The sequence below is a fragment of the Micromys minutus genome (assembly GCF_963924665.1).
Source record: "Micromys minutus genome assembly, chromosome: 20".
NCBI lineage: Eukaryota > Metazoa > Chordata > Mammalia > Rodentia > Muridae > Micromys > Micromys minutus.
The window spans coordinates 13,735,403-13,754,780 of record NC_137955.1 but is presented as its reverse complement, the minus strand read 5'-3'; the positions used below and the strand labels follow the sequence as shown (position 1 = coordinate 13,754,780).

The 19,378-nt window shown below is 41.8% G+C and overlaps 1 protein-coding gene across 1 annotated transcript in view; it reads right to left on the bottom strand.

The window, feature by feature from the left end:
- The window catches only part of IL6ST (interleukin 6 cytokine family signal transducer), a 44,433-nt gene that overhangs the window by 12,092 nt on the left and 12,963 nt on the right, over positions 1–19,378 (bottom strand). Inside the window, exons 4-14 of the mRNA XM_080933550.1 lie at positions 14,618–14,923; positions 13,201–13,321; positions 11,639–11,799; positions 10,869–11,023; positions 9,405–9,564; positions 5,993–6,075; positions 4,909–5,119; positions 4,609–4,791; positions 2,492–2,593; positions 1,826–1,972; positions 764–904 (exon numbers count right to left, since the gene is read on the bottom strand). Coding sequence (XP_080789676.1) covers positions 764–904; positions 1,826–1,972; positions 2,492–2,593; positions 4,609–4,791; positions 4,909–5,119; positions 5,993–6,075; positions 9,405–9,564; positions 10,869–11,023; positions 11,639–11,799; positions 13,201–13,321; positions 14,618–14,923 — 1,770 coding nt within the window. The remainder of the gene's footprint in view (positions 1–763; positions 905–1,825; positions 1,973–2,491; positions 2,594–4,608; positions 4,792–4,908; positions 5,120–5,992; positions 6,076–9,404; positions 9,565–10,868; positions 11,024–11,638; positions 11,800–13,200; positions 13,322–14,617; positions 14,924–19,378) is intronic.

Genomic DNA, 19,378 nt, shown 5'->3' with positions numbered 1-19,378 from the left:
TCAAGGTGCTGAGATGGAAGAGGGTGGATGGGAGAGGGAGCGTCTTCATGAAAGCAAGGGAGGGGGGATGGGAGTGGAGGGAAAGGGAATGATACAGAGAATATTCAATAAAAAATGAAAAAGAAAGAAAGGAAGGAAGGAAGGAAAGAAGGAAGGAAGGAAGAAAGAAAAAAAAAGAAAGAAAGAAAGAAAGAAAGAAAGAAAGAAAGAAGGAAAGAAAGGTGAAGCTCAAATCCAGCCCTGGACAGGACATCACTCCTTCTACTTTGCCCTGTCTTTCTCAGTGAATAGTCATCATTTACATCCAACACTGGGCAGCTTCCCCAGGAGTGGAAGGGCTGGAAACTGATTTCAGCAGGAAAGTGAATGAGCTAGACTAGTTTCTCACGAAACCTGTCTGAAGAAGGGCATCTGAAGGAAAGATGGAGAACTCCATAAACCACTCTGAAAAAGGAACCTATGAAGGGAGGTCAGTTAGCAGAGATCTACTGCGCAGGTGAATTCAGCCACCAGTTTAGCAGGAGCCAAAAGGACAGGAGTTCATATACATCAGCAACCTATACCACATAAGCTAGCGTTACCATCTTAAAGTACACACCCCATCTGTGACAGCTACCCAGCCCTAGCCAAGCTGGGGATGCTGGTATGTGCTCTGCCTCTGAGCTGCCTCCATCCCCAGTGCACTTTAAAACAACAATTTTAGCACAGTAAATCCATTGCTAGTCAAATTAAACTTCAAACATAAAGCTTCACGATTTCTTACCAAACTTTGGTGTTGTAAAAGTGAATTCCGGCCCATCTTTCCCACCTTCATCCGTGTACGCTGCCATTCTGACCATGTACAACGTATCACTACTCAAAGAGGACAGTGTGTATTCTGTGTGTGAAGAATCCACATGCACAACTGGAAGAGAAACAACAGTTCCTTTAACCAGTGTTTTTGACTTATCCGTCCTATAATTGCCATTGTGAAGTATTAAAAACACTTTTCCAGCAAGCATTTATAACTGAAATTAAAATTCTTTAAGGACAAAACAATATATATTCAAAGTTTAAAATCTTTGTAAAGTCACATTTATTTACTCTGTATATGATTCTCTCTCTCATGGGCGTGTGTGTGTGTGTGTGTGTGTGTGTGCGTGTGTGTGTGTGTGTGCGCGTGTGCGTGTGTGTGTGTGTGTGTGTGTGTGTGTGTGTATGAAGGTCAGAGGAGAACTTTTGGGAATCAATTCATAACTTGCTTCCTCCTACACCATGTGAGACCCAGGGCTTGAACTGAGGTCATAAGGTTAACGGCCAAGCCTTTCCCTGCTGAGCCACAATACTACTAGTGATGGTTGGGACATGCTTGGCCCAGGGAGTGGCACTATTAGGAGGTATGGCCTTGTTGGAGTAGGTGTGTCACTGTGGGTGTGGGCTTTAAGACCCTCATCCTAACTGCCTGGGGGTCAGTCTTCCACCAGCAGCCTTCAGATGAAGATGTAGAACTCTCAGCTCCTCCTGCACCATGCCTTCCTGGATGCTGCCATGTTCCTGCTTTGATGATAATGGACTAAACCTCTGAACCTGTGAGCCAACCCAATCAAATGTCGTCTTTATAAGAGCTGCCTTGGTCATGGTGTCTGTTCACAGCAGTAAAACCCTGAGTAAGACACCTATAATGCAATACTTTAAAAGTATCATCATAAACACATGAGGCATTTGCAGATGTCTGCTAAGGATGCTGTCTATACACTATCAAACACATTATGTGAGAAACAAGTATTTAAAAACTTAAGAAAAAGCTTTAGTAATACATTCTTAGTAGTTAGTACAATTTTATTACCCATTTCTTTTCCAACACTGGTTCTATAAGATATGGAGTAGTTTCTAATAAATCCATTCTGGACATCGACAGGAAGTTGGTCCCACTCTAAGACAGCTTCATTTTTCCCCACTTTCTTTGTCCGAACAGTCGGTCCTTTAGAAGGAGCTGTAAGAAAATAAACATATTTGCGAACTGAGAATCCTGAGTTTAGGAATTAACACTAGTCAGTAAAGGGTCCTTAATGATACAATTATCGAACATAATGAGGATGCTTTTTTGTTTGTTTCTCAAGATAAGGTTTCTCAGTGTAGCCCTGGCTATTCTGGAATACACACTGTAGACCTCACAGAGATCCACCTGCCCCTGCGTCCCCAGCACTGGGATTAAAGGCATTCGCCACCACCGTCCATATAGGATTATTTAAAAGTGATGAATGTTTGGAAAATGTTAAAAGCATTTTTCAGCTAAAGAGATGGCTCAGTGGTTAAGAGCACTGACTGCTCTTCCAGAGGTCCTGAGTTCAATTCCCAGCAACCACATGGTGGCTTACAACCATCTGCAGTGGGATCTTAGTGCCCTCTTCTGGTGTGTCTGAAGACAGCTACAGTGTACTCATATACATTAAGTAAATAAATCTCTAAAAAACAAAACAGCATTTTTCAAAGTAAGCAAAGGTGGACCTACCTGCCTGTTTGAGGTAAGCCTTCATGGACTCGGGGCTTCCAGGCCCAGCTGTGAAGACTGGGGTTACAGTGATTAGATAGCACTTGCTCTCCAGTAGACTCCCTACAAGAAGAGCAGAGAAAGCAATTCCCCAAATGAGACTTTTACCTCATTATTATGTCACCACTTCGTTTTAGTTTTTTTGAAAAACTGTGGTTTTACACATAAAATAATCTTTTGAATAGCAAACATAAACTTAATACATTAAAATGTGGGCTGTGTAACCCTACTGTTCAGAGAGCGGAGGTGGAAGGAACATACTGACCTGGAAGCTAGCCTGGGCTACACTGTGAGTTCGAGGCTACAGTGAGCTATCTAGGTAATAAAAACCACAAGGCTGCTTTCAGTGTCAGGACAGTGAACTGGGAAGTATAAAGTGTTTACATTTATATTTATAATAGGAATAGTAAATGCCTTTATGTTCAGGATTAGTAAAACCCTTCAGATTATTCAGGACAACTTTGGTATTTGGGTGGTTTGAAAGAAAATGGTGCCCATAGGCCCACAGAGAGAAGCACTATTAGGAGGAGTGACCTTGTTGAAGTGGGTATGTCACTGTGGGAGCAGGCTTTGAGGTCTTATATGTTCGAGCCATGCTGAGTGTGGGACTTGGTCTCTTCCCGCTGCCTGCTGATCCGGATGTAGAACTCTCAGCTCCTCCAGCACCATGTGACCTGTGTGCCACCAGGATGACAGACGCCAGCCCCAGTTAAATGTTTCCCAGGATTTTAACTAGTGTTTTTAGGACCTGTCAAGATGCAACGCTGAGATCAAGGGCAGAGCATAACGCAGAGCTGTGGGAAGTGAGAGCAGGTGGAAAAAGGAGAGTCAAAGCCTGCTTCCTGCTCGGTTTTAAAAGAAAATATCTTAAATACGGTTCTTTGTTTATTTCTAATCCTCCCAAATTATCAAGGAAGTTTTATCAGACAACTGAAGTATGATTTAGGAATTTGTTAAAGTGGTCTTTTATAAAATATGTATTGGATGTACCAGCAAACAAGGTGGTTCTTAAGATTGTTTATACCTTCACTATGGGTCTTTACTTCCTTCACTAACATTCATAAACTTATATGTGCTTTTGTCTTCCTAAGAAGAGCCATTTTACTTTTTCTTGATATCTGTGATTTTAAAAAGTAAGCCATTTCTAAATTCTGCTCTAATAATGACGCTTTCAGGACACTGGGCCTTGAGATCTTTGTCTTAATAGCTGTCCATATACTCCTTAATCTCCTAGGCTGCCTGCTCCCCAGCCCCAAGATCTTATCTGGTAAGGCCAATAAAGGAGACATCTAGGTTTAACAAGATTGAACAGCAGCTTGGTAAGACCCACCCCTGCTTAGCGTAGGGCAGGCTCTCTAGCGACAGTCAAACCCTAATGATTACCTTCTTTATGGATTAAACACACACGGAACAGTTTTGTTTTCTTTAACACTCTTGATGACTTTACAACCATGCAGTGGTAAGCGGCATCTGCATCGCCACTCTGTGTTAGAACCTGAACTCAACAGCCCTACGGAGTTCACCTCAGGAGCTGTGTCACGTCGGGATGATAAGAGTAAACTCAACGGCCCTACGGAGTTCACCTCAGGAGCTGTGTCACATCGGGATGATAAGAGTAAACTCAACGGCCCTACGGAGTTCACCTCAGGAGCTGTGTCACGTCGGATGGTAAGAGTAAACTCAACGGCCCTACGGAGTTCACCTCAGGAGCTGTGTCACGTCGGATGATAAGAGTAAAATGAGTTGAGTACACGTAATAAACAAGTGGCAGTAAGGGCTGGACGAGATTCTCAGTCCAGTTCTGTAAGTGGCCTTTGTTAATAGAGTGATACAAGGCTTTTAATTTGTATTTTAGTATTTTTTAGGAGAGTGCTGGCCCTTCTCTCCATTCGGAGACCCTGTGGTTCAGAGAAGCTAAGAGGTAAAGCATAACTTGCTAAGTCACACATCTAGTCACAGGTGAGGCTGCCAGCGGCTCCCAATGCCTAGACAACAGACAACAAAGACAGGACGCATGGCAAGGACACTGTCCCCTGGGGTCGGAGGGACACATCTACTAAGTGCTGAGGTAGGTGTACCTCTTAAGTAGGTCCGATTCACAGTGGCATCTTCTTGCTGCCAGTCTGGGATGCAGGGTGAGTTCTCGGACAGCACACACCACTCCAGGATGTACTTGTTCACAGGTTTAGACGGAGGTGTCCATTCTACCCAGAGCAGATTATCTTTTGGAAATGCTTTAAGATCCTCTACAGGATGAGAAGCTTTAACAAAAAGGATTTAATGCGGGGGGGGGGGGGGGGGGAATCAGTCAACATCGACAAGTCTGATATTTCAATATTTTAGTTGTGTCCAAAGGTTTGAAGTATTTAAATACGCACCTTTGAAGTGGGAGCTGGGGATGGTGAGGATGGCTGCAGCTGATTTGCCAACCATATTTCTTGCTGCTACAGATGCCACATAGCGATTATTGGTGAGGTTTACAATCAGCTCTGTACCATTAACTGTGTAGGTTTGTGAAATTGACTTTGACTGTGTAAGAATCACTTCATAATCCAAGATTTTCCCATTGGCTTCAGAAAGAGGTAATGCCTATAATAAAAGTTTACCAAAAATTATTTCATGAATCTTGAATGATCAGCTTTTCATGTCTACAAATTCTGCCAGTATGGCAAATCTATAAATATTTAATTGGAAGGAAAAGGCAAACTTCTTTTTTAAAAAGGATGTATTTTTATGTCTATTAGTGTTTTGCCTACATGTCTATCAGTGTACTGCGTGCAAGCCTGGAGGTCAGAAGAGCTAGATCCTGGGAACTGAGCTACAGACAGCTGCAGGCCACCATGTGGGTGCTAAAAACCAAACTCCGATACTGTGGGAGAGTGGCCCGTGCTCATAACAGCTGAGCTGCCTCTTTGGCCTGAGCTCATTTCAAATTTAGTACCACTCACTAAGGAAGAATAAAGACAAACAAACAAATAAATAGGAAGATAAAGCCATCCACCGAACCAGGCCTGCAGTGTGGTCTAGCTCTGTCTCTGCAAGGCTCTCAGATGTTGGTCTGTACGGTTTGTGCTTTGGCATCTCTCTCTCTCTGCCTTTGCAGTGTGATGTGTCCGGGTAAGGTGTGGCCTCACTGGCCCGAGTTCTGCTCGCTCCAGCTGCTCAGTTCCCTAGGAGGTTCCCCAGTGACTTCAGAGACGTTTAGAACACGGTCTTGTCTTACAGAGATTTCCCTTCTATGAACTGTGCTAAAGCCAAAATGAGGGATCAGCTGAGTTTACAAACTAGGGTGGCTTTTTTAGTAGCTTTATAAGGCTTTGTGTTTCTATACAGTAACATTATTAAATGTCTGGAGAAAATACAGATGAATAGAATGAAATTCTAAATGTTAAAAAGTTAAACTTAAAATAACATTCAAGTTCATATAAGAGTATAAATCTTTTCATTTTTTTTTTTTTTTACCTTCCATATGAGCCGTGCAGATCTATATTCCTGCATATGGGATGGATTTATCTTATACCAGAAACTTGGTGATTTGGAGGGTCCTAAAAAAAAAAAACAAACTTCATAAAATAAAATGCTTTTTATCTAAACAATACAGTAAAATTCTGAAGTAATTCTTTCTGTTCTTAATGGTCTTGCCCTTCAGACACACAGCATTCCTCTTTACAACAGCAGGCCCACTGCAGTACAACATACTCGGGTCTGTCTTTAGTCAGGGTGACAGCTGAGAATTTAAATCACCACACACACACACACACACACACACACACACACACACACACACACACACACACACACACACCTATAAATAAAGCAAAACAGGGATTTTGCTATGTACCCAGAGCAGGACGGAACTTCTAGGCTCAAATGATTCTCATGCCTGGGCTTTCTGAACAGCTGGGATCACAGGCCTGTGCCCGGAGCTTGCTGTAGATTATAATTAAATCTGCAGAGATGTAAGCCATGCACAAGTGGACAAGAAGGCACCACTATGTGTTTCTTGTGTTTGCATGCTTCTGGTTGGGTTCTTCACTGTACTCATCCAGGACAGCAACCTTCTCTCCAGTCCTCCTGTTTGCTCTAATTGCTTCTTCATGGTCAACAAACCCACTACTTATATTTATGCAAATCTTTCCTCATTCTATTGACTAGTAATATCTACAATTATTTTTAATAGTAGTGCTTTCTTTAAAAACAGAAATGGGAGGCTGGAGAGATGGCTCAGCGGTTAAGAGCACTGACTGCTCTTCCAGAGGTCCTGAGTTCAAATCCCAACAACCACATGGTGACTCACAACCATCTGCACTCTTCAGGTGTGTCTGCAGACAGCTACAGTGTACTCATATAAATAAAGTAAATAAATCTTAAAAAGAAAAGAACATAAATGGGATTCTGTGATTGGCCAGGCTGAAGTTGTGATGCTCCAATCTCAATTTCTCAAATAACTGTTATTTCAAGAAGATGCCATAAGTTTAAACAATCAGTTAATAATACTGATTTTTAAAAGGTGAGGTTTGTGAGTGTGTGCATGTATGCATTCATGTAGTACAATTGACAAGAAAGAATAAAATCTTAAAAGATTTTCTTCCAACAATGATTAAAATATGAACCTGAATTTTGTATTACTTTTTGTTAAAGATGAAATTGGAAACATATATGTTGGTGTACGTTTGGTCTCTGGCTATATGGCCATAATATAAAGACAGCTCCGATCACTAGAACCCAGTCACACACACTAATGCAGCCCCCTCCCCTGACCCCAGCACCCCATCTGTATGCATGTGTTCTATGAGTCCACGTGAACAGAGGGAACTCTGAAGAGTAATGAACATTTTATATCATTGCTTTTCCTGTAAACATTACTCATGCTAAAGTTTAACTTATAAATTAGGTACAGTAGTAAATTAACAACAATGGATGATACTAAATAATGGATAATAATAAAAATTTATCAAAGTTAAAATTTATAGGTTGTCTATTTCTGAAAATTATCATTTACTTTTTTTAGACTGTGAGTAAATACAAACAGGGTCAGCAGAACTGAAGCTGAGGAGTGAGTAACTATATTAACACATTCTTCTAGGAGGTAGGTAAGCATGGGCCTCATCACCTTAGCACTGGAGATGTGGAGGTAGAAGATCATGACATGTGTCTGAGTGTGGGCTACAGGAGAACCCATTTCAAACAACAAAACAAAACTCCTGTAAGTTCTGATTTCCAGAGCTTTGCTAAGAATACCTGCAAATACTGTAGTTCGTAAAGCAAACAGTATTTGAATGAAAGTCGGTGATGTGCTGGTTGTGAGAAAGAGACAGAACACAGGGAAGAGAGAGGGAGGGCAGGCTGGCAGGAAGCCGTTTGAGAAGCTGCTGGTGCTGGACTCTGAGATCTCACACACCACACTACTGTGGTTCTGCACTCAAACGGAAGAAAGAACACGGAAGTACACAGAAGTAAACCAGAGACACCTCTTTACTCAAACAGCATCTAGAAGCTTCACAGTGTAGACTAAAGAAAAATTTAATCTAATGGCTTTTAAGATGGCTCTAGAGAGTGCTGAATGCACACCTAACCACATTTGGCCTACATTCTGAGGTGTTTCATGAACTTGTACAAGTGGACCCGTAAACCTCTAAAGACCCTCTTTAAGAATTCCCAATCAACAGCTGGGCATAGTGACTCACGTATCATCCTAACACTTGACCTGCTGAGACAGGAGGACTGCGGAGAGTCTGAGGCCAGCTTGTATTACAAAGCACAAATTTCCCATCCTTCCCCTCCCCCACAAAAACAAACTATCCCTAGTTGAGCCAAAGGAGCCCAGTTATTGAACTGAGCATTCTCAAGCTGGCCACAGTAAGGCTGCTTTGTACAGTGCTCATGAGAGCGAGAAAAGTCTTATAGGAGGGACATCGCTGCCTTTGACATTCTTAGTTCACAGTGACCTAAACCTCTGGCAAGATGGTTGAACGCAGGCGGTTTGTTTGTAAAGCTGAAGCTGCTGCACAAGACTGGTAGAAGAGAAGACTCTACACCACAGGATGACTGCTGGTAGCTACACAGATCAGACACGCCAGCGCTTTGCAAGGAGGGTCCTTTTCCAGATGTTTACTGTTATGTGTGTGAGTGTTTTACCTGAATGTCTATGCACCGTATGTACGCAGTACCATGGAAGCCAGGAGAGAGTCAGAGCCTCTGAAATGGGATTGAACTCCGAAGAGCAAGAGCGCTCTCACTCACCACTGCGTCTCCAGACCCAGGACCCGTCCTTAGACTCCACAGCATTCTGAGCATTTATACTCCGCGTTGTGTGTGTAATTATAATTTAGTCAGTGATGAAAAAAGTGACTTACAGCAAACCAACCCTAACTCTAATCTGCCCCTTGCCAAGGGCTTATTAAATCCTGGTAGAAAAAAAAAAAAAAAACTAACATTTTGACAGTGTTTTATTTCAGTTTTGAGACAGGTCTCACTCTGTAGTCCTGGTTAGGTTAGAACTCAAACTCACAGAGACCCTCTGGCCCCTGCCTTCCCAATGCTAGGACTAAAGCATGTACTCCCACAGCCTGCTGACAGTGAATTTAATGAGTTAGGGTACAATTCTCTAGTTAGGGGCATCTTGGGACTATGTTTCCTTGAACAAAGCTAATCAAGTGATTTTTAAATAACATTTAAAATACCCTTTCATAGTAATATAATATAACCTAATTAGGTATCAAATACACATATACTATCATAATACACATTAAGTTTTTTGTGATGCCCTTAAAATAATAAAACAGCACAGCTTGACGAACATAACCACATGTACAGCAGTGAGGGCCGTATCTTTAAAGTCTGGCAATACTGTCCTCTCCGAACGTTTACTTACTGTCTTCGTACGTGGTCCCACTTGCCTCCTCGCTCCAGTCACTCCAGTAGCCCTTCCCGTTCTCCTTAATGGATCGGATCCTAAACACGTACTCTGTAAAAGGCTTAAGGTCCTGAACAGTGAACGAAGTTCGGGGAGACACTGTATCTTCAAGCGGGACCTGAGAATAAAGCAAATTGAACGATACCATCAACACCTCTGATATAGAAGGTCCCTAAAGTGGGAACAGTTTTAGAAATCAACTTAATGCAAGATTAATGAATTCAACCACTGGAGAAAAAGACAAAGGTAAAAATATGGCAATCTATAGGCTCCACCCACCTACTCTTTCCTTTTGCTATGAGACCTGCCGTACACAGGACTGGAACGTGAAAGGGATGACTCATGCTTGTAGTATCAGGCAGGAGGACTAGCCCATCGAAGACAGAGCAGGTAGCACGTTCTAACTAAGCCCGACTGCACTGTGTGAAGCTGAGAGCCTGTCTCCTCTGCTGAGAGCGTGGGCCACCACCTGCCCTTCCAGCCTTGCAGTCCTCACTACAGCTTCCTGGACTTTAAAGCTGGCAAAGCCTCTGTGAAGGGCTAGGGAGTAAGAACCTTGAGCTGGGGACTAGAAAATCTGTTACTCCAGCCCCTAAGTAAAGACAACAAGCATGTTCCAGCAAGATTCCATTTCTGAAAGCAGCTAGCAGGTTTTATCCCACTGCAGCAAAGCTGTCTGAACTATGTATGCCAATACATGTTCTATTTCATGCTTAAAATCCCCTTATCCACGTCCATGCTTTTCCTGCATGCTCCTCCTATCACCCCGTTTGGTGTCCTTAAAAGCACTGTTTTTCTATCTCTATGTCTGTCTGTCAAATGAAATGTTTCCCATTATCAGAAACATTGAGAAAACAGGTGAGTTGTAGATTTATGTTAAGGTGATACGTGGAAAATGGAAGAGGAATGGAGATTGAGAAAAAGAGAAATCAAGATGGAGCTGGGGAAAGCAGACTTAGATCCTGATGGCTATAATCGGACATAGGTAGACAGAAGTATTTAAAGGGATTCTATAGGTCTTTATCTCATATGGAAGGGCAGTTTGTATCTTTGTCTATTGGATATAATTGTATTGTGTAGAGGGTTTGTGGATTGAGAATCTATTACATAAACCTATTTGAGAAGTTACCAGGCTTTAAAGTGATGTTTGTGATGGGCGGCGGAGGAAAGAAGACAATGGTGTGGCAGTAGGGCAGGCGGAGTGAACCGCCTGGGAAGGGAAGGGGGCGTCATGGACCGAGTGACAGAGTCCCTGCCCAAGGCTCCATACTAAAAGCAGCATCCACGGAGTAAGACTGCAGGGGCCGATAAAGAGACAAGCTATTTTATCACTAATATTTACTGCAACAGCGAGTTTTCCTATTAGTGTTCAAAACAAACAAAGTAGGCAAGCAAACAAATAAACAGCAACTTTTGATTTACCTGAATCCAAGTTGAGGCATCTTTGGTCCTATATTGGATGTCCGACTTCAGCCTTAAAATACCGTCCAAACCTGAATTGACCCATGTTAGCTTTAATATGCTGGATAATTCTTCTGAGTTGGTCACTGATAAATTATGTGGTGGACTGGGTTTCACTGAAGAATAAAAGAAGTCCTAAAGTTAGTCATGCTTTAACTTTTATAATTTCATATGCTACAAGTCAAAAACATGATGATCTGCTTTATAAGACTATTCTTACCAAATGAAATCTCTCTGGAAATGATGTCTCCTATGTAATAGAAAGATTCTATAGAAACTTTCCCCAGTCTGTTCAGTATTTGTTAATTTTCAGATGCTGACATTGAAACATACTAAAATTTTTAACAAATTACATTTTAAAAAGAAAATAAAAATAAAACAAGGCAGTCACTGTAACGGCAGTGGTATGTGATCCTGGAAATTAGATAAATAATGAAACGGTAGCATTCTAAGTGGGAAGGCAGGAGGATCAGGAGTTCAGTGCTGGCCTCAGACACTAGGCCAATGTAAAGCCAGCCTGGGCAACATAAGACCAGTCTCAAAAATAAAACAATACAAACAGCATGAGTAGGGTTAAATGACAGCTATTTTTCTATTTCCAAATTACATTTAATATTATTAAAACCTTTATAAAAATCACTGTACTAATTTTTACGTTAATCAAAGTCTGAAAAATAATATACAAACCATAGAGTGGTTTGATAAAGTCTCATATTCAAGCATCTAAGTACCTTTATCCACGGGGTCAAAGTTGATTGACTCTGAGACGACCTTCCCCAGGGCATTCTCTGCCTCCACCCAGACTTCGATGTTGACAAAATAGATGGGAGTGTAGCTGACTGTGCATGAGGTGCCATGTTTACTTTGACAGTCAGGAAACTTCTCCGTTGCCCTAAACATAAAATTGGAAGAACCAGCCATTAAAAATAGATTTGAAAATAGAAAGGTGAAGAAAGTTACCGGGAAAGAGTTGGCTATGACCCAGACTGATGCAGTAACAACTGCAATGAAATGTTGCTAACCAAAGACAGATCCCATATAAAAACTGTATTTGATTTATACCTACAATATTATTTCCATATTTTTAAGATATATTTATTTTATGTATGTAAGTACACTGTGGCTGTCTTCAGACACACCAGAAGAGGAAATCGGATCCCATTATAGATGGTTGCGAGCCACCATGTGGTTGCTGGGATTTGAACTCGGGCCCTCTGGAAGAGCAGTCAGTGCTCTTAACCGCTGAGCCATCTCTCCAGCCTCCCATTTCTGTTTTTAAAGAAAGCACTACTATTAAATATAATTGTAGATGTACTAGTCAATTGAATGAGGAAAGGTTTGTGTGGGTTTATTGATCCGAGCTAAGAGCCTGATGCTTATGCAGAGAGCACTCTATTGACAACCATCTCCCCAACCTGAACTTAATCCTTGGGGGGAGGATAACACTGTTGGTGGAGGAGCACGCCATCCCGCATGCCATCCCACACGCCATCCCACGCGCCATCCCTGAGTAAAATTTTCAGAAAAAGAAATCCAACCCAAATTTGACCAAATATATAAACCTAACAATTTTCAGGAAATAAAGGAATGAGAGGATGTTACACAATATCCAAGAAGTAACTGAACTGCATGGAAGGGAAACAGAAGCAAGTAGAATCTGTCATTTAAGAAAGAGAAGAATTTATCAATTGAAAAGATAGGGATGGTTTAAAATATTTTTTAAATTTCAGTTCAAAAACATCTTAGTAAGAATGCATTTTATGAGAGAAATGAGGAAACTAATACTAGCTGAAAGTGTCTGGGGTTTCAAACGCTCGAGCCATGCCCAGTGTCTTTCTCCCTCTTCCTGCTGCCTGCTGATCCGGATGTAGAACTCTCAGCTCCTCCAGCACCATGTCTGTCTGTGATGTCTGTCTGTGTGCTGCCCTGCTCCCACCTTGCCAACAGCGGACTGAAGCTGTAAACCAGGCCTGAAGAACTGCTTTCCTTTACGTGAGCTGGCGTGGTATGGTGTGTCTTCACAGTAAGGGAACACCGACTAAGGCAAACAGCATGTGGATGTGCTTGGAAGTCATCACTTAGAGCTTGGTACAGAATTCCTACGGACAGAGCGTGGCTGCTTCTCCTGAAGGCAGCATGGGGTAAGTGTGCACACTGCTCTCTGCTAACACTGCTGAGCACACCCATGAAGAATATATAATTCTACTGTCAGTATCGTTACATTGTTACCAACGCAATGAGAGTCCCCGCCACAGTGTCCGACAAGCCAGCAGAGGGCATGTGTGTGACTTACCACTCCGACTTCAGAGTGTAGTTTGTTTCAAGGTATGTCTCCCTTCCTGGGTCCCACTGACACTGCATAGTCTTCCCCTCGTTCACGATGCAACTCAAATTTGTAGGTATATCTGGAGGAACTATAAGGAAACAAACATATAAGTTAAATAAAAAACCTTATACAGACAAGTGTTATCTAATTTATATAATACCTAAGACCCACTTCAATTAGATAAATGAACCCAAAATAAAGAGATAAGCAGAGTGAGAATTGGATGTTAATTTTTCTTCCAACTCTTAAATAATTTTTAGGTCATTATGAATATTTTTAGTGTAACTGTCTTTAATTGCTTTCATTTTAATTTCCTATATAAAAATATATTTTAACTTATAACCAGATACATTTTCAGTAATGTCTCCATTAAGTGTTCTAAAATTAGTAATTAGTACTAAACGGTAGTTAAAGGAGCAAAAATGATTCACATACACTTTACTGTACTTTTGTATTTCGAAACGTGTTTTCCTGTGTAGCCTAAGCTGGCCTCAAACTCTGGGCCTTCTGCTCCACATCCCAGACGCTGGAATGACGGGCACTTCCCACCTACCTGGCTGTGAATGGTGGTCCCCACTCTCTGTAGGATTGGCAGAAAAGCAAATGCTGACCCTGTGTGACTCCTAGCTGACCACCAGAGGTCTGGATCACTGGCTCCACCGTTTGTACTTTTTAAAGAATAATTTTTTAAATATTATGATTACATCATTTTTCCTTCCTTTCCTCCTGCCCCACACTCTCCCATATATGTCTCCTTGCTCACTTCAAATCCAAAACTTCTTTTTAGTATTTCTCCATTTTCTTCACTCAGGAGCCTGTTTGACTTAAGCCTTTTCTCAGTAATGGGGAGACAGAAAAAGTTGCTATCAACAGACACACACTGCAGAACAGTAACACCCTTGAAGGCACAGAAAGTCTCAGGTCAAAGCATTTTTTGAGAATCTGATAAATGTTTGTCTTTTAACATAGAAATGACACCTCTGTTGCTCTTTTGGGTTTGTGTATAATGATAAAAACATACACACTGCTTCTAAATATAATTTTTTTATAAAATAAGTACATCCAAAAACTACTGAACCAGTGACTGTCCTTGGGAAGGACAGAAGAAACCATCACAAATGTAGTTCAAAGGCTGGAGAGATGGCTCAGTAGTTAAGAGCACTGACTGTTCTTCCAGAGGTCCTGAGTTCAATTCCCAGCACCACATGGTGGCTCACAACCATCTGTAATGGGATCCAAGCCCTCTTCTGTTTGTCTGATGACAGCGACAGTATACTCACATGCATAAAATAAATAAAAACAATCTTTTAAAAAAACAAACAAATTAAAAAATGTATATAGTTCAAAGAGTCTGACAAAATTGAGAAAAAGACACAAATCTTACAGCCTGAAAGTATGGTGATTCCATACACATTCTGCTCAAGCTGCCCAAATGACAGGATATTGCAGGTGAGTTGGACGTTCTGGAGGACCATGTTTGTGAAGGTGACACTGGATGTCGTTCTGTTGATGACAGTGACCTGCTCCTTGGGAACAGCATCACGGTTTATCTTCCACACAATGTAACTGGCATTCACGTAGTAATGTTGCAGACACTTTTCCTTTAGCACACAAACGGCGGTGAAGTTAGAGCCTCGCTGGACAACTGGAAATTCAGGGTAGATATAACCACATGGTTCCACAAGTTGACCTGAAAAAGAACAGCGGACCTTGCTGAGCTTGCCTAGCTGTGTGGTGCTGTGTCTTCAATCCCTGCCACCATGACAGGAACAAGACAAACATCCCAAAGACAGTATTTCCAGTACAAAATGGTATCTGGATAGAAACACTCAGTGTAGACTATGCAAATTCACTACAGTAACTCTCTGAAGAAAATTTAAGCCTGAAAAAATTGTGGTCTGAATACTGTACAAGATGGTCAAATATTCTGATTTTCCTCAGAAAAGACTGCTTCCAGCACAACACAGCCCTGCCTATCACCCATCTGCCCCTTCGCTCAGATGGCCCACCTAAACCCCACAGAACAGGCAGGCTGCCTTGCTCTCCAGCCCTGAGAGCCGTTGGGGGCTAGGATGACAGAACAGAGAATGGACATACTGCCCATATATCAAAATTCAGACTCCACAAGACAGTAACTCAAACCAGAAAGACAGTATGTGCAAATAAGTTGCTTTAACAGTGTAGGGGGTATACTTTTCTGGGAAAACAATTAGACTGGTTTTAGCAATACATGTATTAATTTTATCCATCAATATATGGAATAAAACTTTCTATTTAAAGACAAAGGGAAAACAAGAATAAGACAGGAACAAAAACAAATATTCAGTTGAACTGTACAGACTCCACTGCTGATGGCAACCTCAGCTCTAACTTTGGCTGCTTTGAATATCCTGTAAGATACGCGTACAGTGCAGTTTCGATTGCTTTTGTTTGCTTTTTTGGAAAGACGTTCATCACTTAGTAGGTTTGCTGTGTAGAGGAACACCAGAGCCTGTTTTCTTCTATCTTAGTACAACTGAGTATCAGTGAGCATCCTTTCCCTGTTCCCTCAGTCGGCATCCCAAGCTTCTGAGAGCTACTTCTAGTCTCAACTTTTTATGAAATCAATTTTGTCTTTTAGATTTCACCAGTGAGATTATATGATATTTGTCTTTTAATGTCTGGCTAATTTCATTTGACATGTCTTCAATTGTATTTACATTGTCCCAAGTGACAGGATTTCACCATTTCTTAAGAGGGAATAGTATTTTGAACACACGCTCATTTCCCTTATCCACTTATGTATTTCTTGGCTATTGTAAATAGTGCTGTAATGGGAAAGCAGGTCTCATTCTGACACACTGATTTAATTTCTTTTCTATTATTTACCAAATAATAGAAAATAGAGAATGCAGAATCATGTGTAAACAGTTTATACCAATTTGTCAATATAACAGGATTCAGACTCACCTAGGAGATAAACTTGCAGGCATGCCCCCAGGGTGGGTTTAGATTGGGCTAATTAAGCAGGAAGACCCATTCTAAATTCAGGCGGCACCTTTGCATGGGCTGGGCTCCTGACTGGACACCAACGCTCATCTGTTTCCCAAAGGCTTGCACAGTGTGACCCAGATCCTACCTTCCTGAAGTTGAACTGAGTCATTCCTTACTGTGATTCTGGTTGGCACTTCCCTGATGATTAGTGCTGACTCTGTTTCCATGGACTTCTTAGCCGTTTGCATGACTTCTCTTGAGAAATGTTTACCTAGGTCTACTATTCTTTAAACATTATTTGTATTTTGCTACTGAGTTAATTCTGTTGTGGTAAATATTTAATTGGGCAGTGACGGGTTTCAGCATGGCACCATGCCACACTGCCCCCAGGTACTCTCTGACCCCAGCGGTCTCTCCTCCCCATTAACCGTCCTCTCCTGGCTGTCTCTGTTAGTTGGGAACTCTGCTCACATTCTCTGTAACTGCCCCTCGTCCCAGTGGCGCCTACCCTCTTGTAGTTCCCTTGGCGAGTCACTGACACACCAGCCCCACACATCCCAATTCCATGTGGGCTTGGTGCATCCTGCCACCACACCTTTCTCTTGAACTCAGCTAAGTCACCACATGAAGGAAAACACCACACAATAAACTCTGATCCAATTGATATAATATAATCCACCTACCTAGTTAAGACAAACTGTCCTATAATAATCCATCCCTCATAAGATATTCATAACTACCTGTGACTCTGCAGAGCCATGCAAAGATGGTTCATCTTTATCCTCCACCTTGTCTCTCTCCTCTGTCTTCTCTTCCCTTTCTAAAACTCTGTTCCCACCTGTAAGATGTCTTTGTGCAGAAAGGCACGTATAAGATAAAACGAGGTCTGTCATTGGACAAGAAGGAAAGATGGGCAGGAACAAAGTTTTAGAAAGAGAGGGAGGCTCGAGAGCTGGGAGGAGGAGCTGGGAGCAACACGGAGGCAGACGTGAACATTCTTTGCGCATGGATATGGGTTGTTATAGATATTTTTAAGGGATGGGTGTGTACAGGATTCTGTGCTGTCTAGATGAGAAAATTATATCATATCAATTGGATCAGAGGTTATTGTGTGATGTTTTATTTCATGTAGTAACTTAATTGAGTTTAAGAGACAGTGCAGTGGTGGGATGTGGTGGGGTGCCAGTTTGGAACAGCTCTCGGGACAGAGAGTACCCTGGGGCCAGCGTAGAGCCACTGAGATAAATGAGTGCAAGTTCCCTATGGCCCCACAGTGCTGGAACTAGCACGGAAGTGACCACTGGGTCAGAGAGGGCAGTGCTGAGCAGTAAGAAGCGGGAACAGGTTGTGCCCCTTCATTTAATATTTACAACTCCTGCCTACCCTTTGTTCTCATCCAATGACAGGCCTCGTTTTATTTTGTACCTGCCTTCATCTGCATAAAGACAACAATCTACAGAATTCCTCACAAAATCAATATTAATTCCTTATCAGGTGTAGGATTTGAAATTTTACTACTTGGTTGATTTTCTTTCTCAACAGAACCTAAAAGTGTCCTGCACTCTAGTTTGTCTGCCTGTGTCTCATTCCTACTAATGCTCTCGGATCCTAGTGAGAAACGCCCACCTGTTCCATCCAGTATCCTAAAGCATTTCCCCTATAATTAATCCCAGTGATTTATATTTAAAGTCTTTAATCTAGTCAGGCACAGTGCACATGCTTTTACACAAGCCTTTACCCCCAGCACTTGAGAAGCATAGGCTGGCAGATCTCTGAATTCAAGGCCAATCTGGTCTATATAGCAGGTTCCCAGGCAGGGAGAGCTACACAGTGAAACCGTGTCTCATAGATAGATAGATAGATAGATAGATAGATAGATAGATAGATAGATAGATAGATAGATAGATAGATAGAGATAGATAGATAGATAGATAAGATAGATAGATAGATATTTAAATAAAAAATAAGCCTTTATCTGTTGTGGGTTGGTTTTTCAAACTGTAGAAAGAGGAAGAACTGGATTACCCCACATCTCGATCTGAAGAGACTGCATTTCCTCTGGTATCTTAGCGCCCCTGGCAAAGATTGGTGACTATACATTTACTTCTATGCTCTAGTCTTTTTCACTGCTCTGATTTTATGCCCACACCATGCTGGGTATTTTCTTTAACCTTTTCATTGATTCACTGTGAATTCCCCATTATACAGTACCTCAGTCTTATTCACCTCCTCATCCCTCATATCTGCCCTTGCAACCTCCACAACCAAAGAAAACATTAAGAAAACCAAACCTCTCACCATGAATGTTGGGGTGTCCCACAGTACACCCCTTTGCCCACACACCTATACTTGCATAAGTTCTTTGCTATGACTCATCGGTCTGGTTTGAGGCCTCTGGCTTCTGCTACTTTATCAATCCTGGGTCCTCAACCTGGACTTCTCTCAGATATTCTACTGTTGTTCTGGGTCACGGAGATCCTGTAGCTTTGGATCTACAAGGGCTGACCCCTTTACACACTTCATAGATGGGGTAGATGTTGGGGTGGGCCAATACAATGCCCTGTATCTGGGCCTGGGTAGAATCTGAGCTCTCCTGCACCCATGACACCAGGGTCAGCTCAACTGTGATGCCCAGGTAAGGGGCAGGGCCAGCTGTGGTGGCCTAGAGAGGAGCAGAGCCAGATTTCTTCAGTGTGTAGCTGGCAAGGAATGAAGACAGCTCTCTAGTGCTCATGTCCTGGGCAGCTGGCTCTGCACATCTGCTAAACTGTGCTGCCCAGGAGAAGCACTCACCCCTCAGAGCCAGCTTTTCCCACGCTGGCCAGGCGAGGGGCAGGGCACACTGTGCTGTTTTAATTAAAGTTACATAGTATAATGTTTCCATTTTTATTTATTTTGCTCAAGATTCTTTGGGGGTATTTGGGTGTTTATAGTTCCATATAAATTTGAGGAAGTTTTTTCCTAATCCTGTAACTACTTTGAAAAGTACAGAAAATTTAACGATAACCATTTCTTTTAATTCACATACATGGATTGTCTGTCCATGTTTTGTGTCCTTTCAATGATTTTTTTTCATTTGATTTTAAGTTTATATTTTACAGATATTACAACTCTGACTAAATTTACTTATATTTATTTTTGGAGCTACTATAAATACGATTGCTTTTTCAGA